General features: G+C 36.9%; 1 protein-coding gene across 1 annotated transcript; it reads left to right on the top strand.

The window, feature by feature from the left end:
- The first annotated feature begins 655 nt into the window (after positions 1-655).
- LOC111402907 (homeobox-leucine zipper protein ATHB-12-like) lies at positions 656-1,889 on the top strand. Its single transcript, XM_023031228.1, has 2 exons — positions 656-1,083; positions 1,431-1,889. Exons 1-2 carry the CDS (start codon positions 754-756, stop codon positions 1,689-1,691), a joined length of 591 nt encoding a protein of 196 aa, XP_022886996.1. The 5' UTR covers positions 656-753; the 3' UTR covers positions 1,692-1,889.
- Positions 1,890-3,440: the final 1,551 nt, after the last annotated feature.

Raw genomic sequence — 3,440 nt, forward strand, 5'->3', positions numbered from 1 at the left:
ACTATTTAGTTTTATTTGGACTTTCATATTCGAGTAGAACTAGCAATAAATCAAATACAATAATGAAAAATGATTTACATAAACGATCCCAGATCTCTAAACACAGTACATAAAGACAGGTCGAAACAAGCCATTACACCTGCCACACTTGTATGTGATGAAACACTTATTTTTCACAAAATCAACATTAGATTTTATCAGAAGATAAGTAGATAGAAAATGATCCAACATAGAGCTGTGTACAATTCATAGGATATCAATCGTTGGTCTGTACATAAGACGGTATGGTTTGACAAAGACTTCGTATTAAAAGCCAATCATGCTACATGAATATAAGTGTCCGTTTTGCCCCCATTCTTAGTTAATTTTAATGGATGGAACAGTGTTTTTTTTAAATGTGTGATTAAAAAAGAATGAAAAGTATTTATTTGTGTGTAATATTATTTTATGGAAGATTGTGCGATTGAAAATAAGAGAGAGAGAGAGAGAATGAGAATGGGATAAAAATGAGGGCCAAACATGAGTTAAAATTTGACATAATATCACATGACATTCTATTATTGAATAGTTTAAATCACAATCAACTTTTTCATTCAATCACTTTCTGCCATATACAATATATCAAGTTTTCTTTCAAAAATCTTCTGTCAAAGTAGCTTTTCCTCAAAAAGCCGGTAAACCTGTGATATAAGCAATAACATATTTCCTCAAGTAAAACAAAATCTTGTCTCAGTTTGGAACTTACCTCAAGCGATGGAAGCACCAGAGGAAAATGAAGTTGCCCACAAGAAAAATCTCCCAAAAAAGAATAGAAAAAATGCCAAGAGGTTTAGTGATGAGCAAATAAAGTCATTAGAATCCAGTTTCAAGCTAGAAAGCAAGCTTGAACCAAGTAAGAAGCTACAAATAGCTAGAGATCTCGGGCTGCAGCCGCGCCAAGTAGCTATTTGGTTTCAGAACAGAAGGGCGAGATGGAAGTCGAAGCAAATCGAGCAAGATTATAAAGTGCTTAAAGCCAATTATGAAGATTTATATGCGCAATCCGAGTTTTTGATGAGGGAAAAACAGTCTTTGCAAATGCAGGTATCTTATTCTTTTGCTTTCTCCTTATTCCAACTAGTTCTCAAACTCCTTTTAAGCATGCAAGCCACTACTCAAGTTGGAATATCCCAATCTAATTAGAATAATAGGTTCTATTTGTTTGTTTCCCATGACTATCTACTTAATCTAAAAAAATTTAGAAAATACCACGCACATTAATTATATTATTGTCTTCAACATACCCCTAACACGCAAATCGGACTTCTTGTTAAAGTAAAAGTTTGGAACTTGCACAAGTTTTATAAATGAGTGATGACAAGACTTGAACCACAAGTTCGTACTGAAAGTAGCGCATATTCATTTAAATCTTCTCCTTAACTTGTCCACAGTTACAAGAACTAAAGAATCTACTCAAGAACCCCCTCAATGAAAATGCCGAATCCAAAGAAATACTGGGTTGCTTGGATTCTGAAGGAGTGGACCCCAATGGAGTTATACATGCAGGTGATGAGGAAAAAATCAGCAACTATTTTGGGCCGGAAGAAGAAGGCGACAGTTCACCATTGGCATCACCTGAAACATGGTGCAATCTTTGCTCAGATGCCCTCTTTGATGAGTCATGTGACAATCCCAATTGGTGGGAGAATTAATATACACACATGCTTGCAATTTAGGACTTTACAAGGATTGTACATTGATGTTCTTCTTTTGACAAAGTCGGAAAATGCTTACTTGATTCATGATTTATGTTTTTATCTTTTTGCTTTTTGTGTTTCCATTGACATGAATAATCATGTTTGTGTTACTAAAGAAAATGTGCATGTATAAAGCTCCACTAGTAAATTTTATTCCATACAAGATAGATATATTGTTAATGAAAGTTCGATTTCCAAAGATTGTGAAAACCAAATCTTGCTCGCACAAAAACTATTCTCCTTATGTTACTCAAGAGTGAAAATTTTAAAAGAAGAAATGGTGTATTACAACTAATAGAAGAATTTTTAAAAGATAGTTTATGACTTTCGTTGCAGAGACAAGAGTCACACACTTTATTTGTAGATGAATTTGACAAGGGAATTTTATTGCTAGCGAGTATTCTCTTTTGGATTGGAGGAGAGGGATGGCCAAGCCGTTGATGCCATAGTTGAGACAGGAGGGTGACTGAGACAGAAGGAGTGATTGGTGATTGCTTGATAGGTGGGGTTGCGGATGGCCACTCATACAAATTGTGCTTACTCCGGCCTTTCGCCAAGGATGCCCCCGTATTCAAGTCCTTCACAAGAAAATAATCAGGAAAAAATTCAATAGATGTGTTATTTTGTTTGCAAAATTGGGAAACAGATATAAGGTTCATTGTTATCATGGGTGCACACAAAACATTATCTAATGTAAATGAGGCAATAGGGGAATCAATCGAAGATGAACCAACATGAGAGATAGAGATTCCTTTACCATTACCGACTACAATATCTCGTTACCAACATAATCTGAGTGCAAGGAAAAGTTCTGTAGGTCTGAAGTGACATGATGCATAGCGCCTGAATCAAGTACCCAATTCTTGTTGGTGTTGTTTGATAGTCCTTCAGCCATATTTGCTTGAGGTCGAGAGATATAGGAAGGTGGCAGTCCACCAGGTCTACAGGACTTTGCACTATGTCCATACTTGTTACATAGTTGACAAATAATGTGAGGTTGGCTTTGATTTCCTTGATGCTGATATGAATTCCATGGAGGAGAGTTGGAATGGTTTATACCTCTGCTGTAGGAGGGCCTAGACTGCTGCTGATTGAATTGCAGGTGATTGAACAGAGAGTTTTGCCCACTGGTGTTGTTATCATGGCGATATGTAGTGTTATTGTAGCCACCTCGATGGCCTCCTCTATTACCACGGCCTCTAAAATTGGACCTCCTTTGAGTAAGTTGTGCTGTAACTTGAATTTCTTCTTCCTTCGGTTCTCCATGATTGCTTATCAATTCTTCATCAAGTAGTTTATCATAGAGGTCTTCAAAAGTTATGGGGGTGTCATGGACACGAACTGCTATTGTAAGTTCTTTGAACTCATTGCCCAAACCATTTAAAGTATAGGACATGATTTGAGCGTCGTTTAGGGGATGTCCAATGAGAGCTAGATCATTGACAAGGCTTTTAACTTTGCTCATATAAGCTGCCACAGATTTCTCTTCCTTCTTGTTTGACATAAGAGAGGACATAATAGAAAGCATACAGGTAGTTGGACAATTAGTGTAACTGGTTTCTAACTTGTTCTAGGCATCTGCAGATGTGGTGCAATTGTTTATCGTCGGGCAGATTGCGCTATTGACAGTAGCCTGAATGCAAAGGAGCACAAGACGATCTTGACGAGTCCAAAGGAGATATCCAAGGTCGTTTTTCGATTGAC

Source organism: Olea europaea, chromosome 11 (genome assembly GCF_002742605.1).
Source record: "Olea europaea var. sylvestris chromosome 11, O_europaea_v1, whole genome shotgun sequence".
Lineage (NCBI taxonomy): Eukaryota > Viridiplantae > Streptophyta > Magnoliopsida > Lamiales > Oleaceae > Olea > Olea europaea.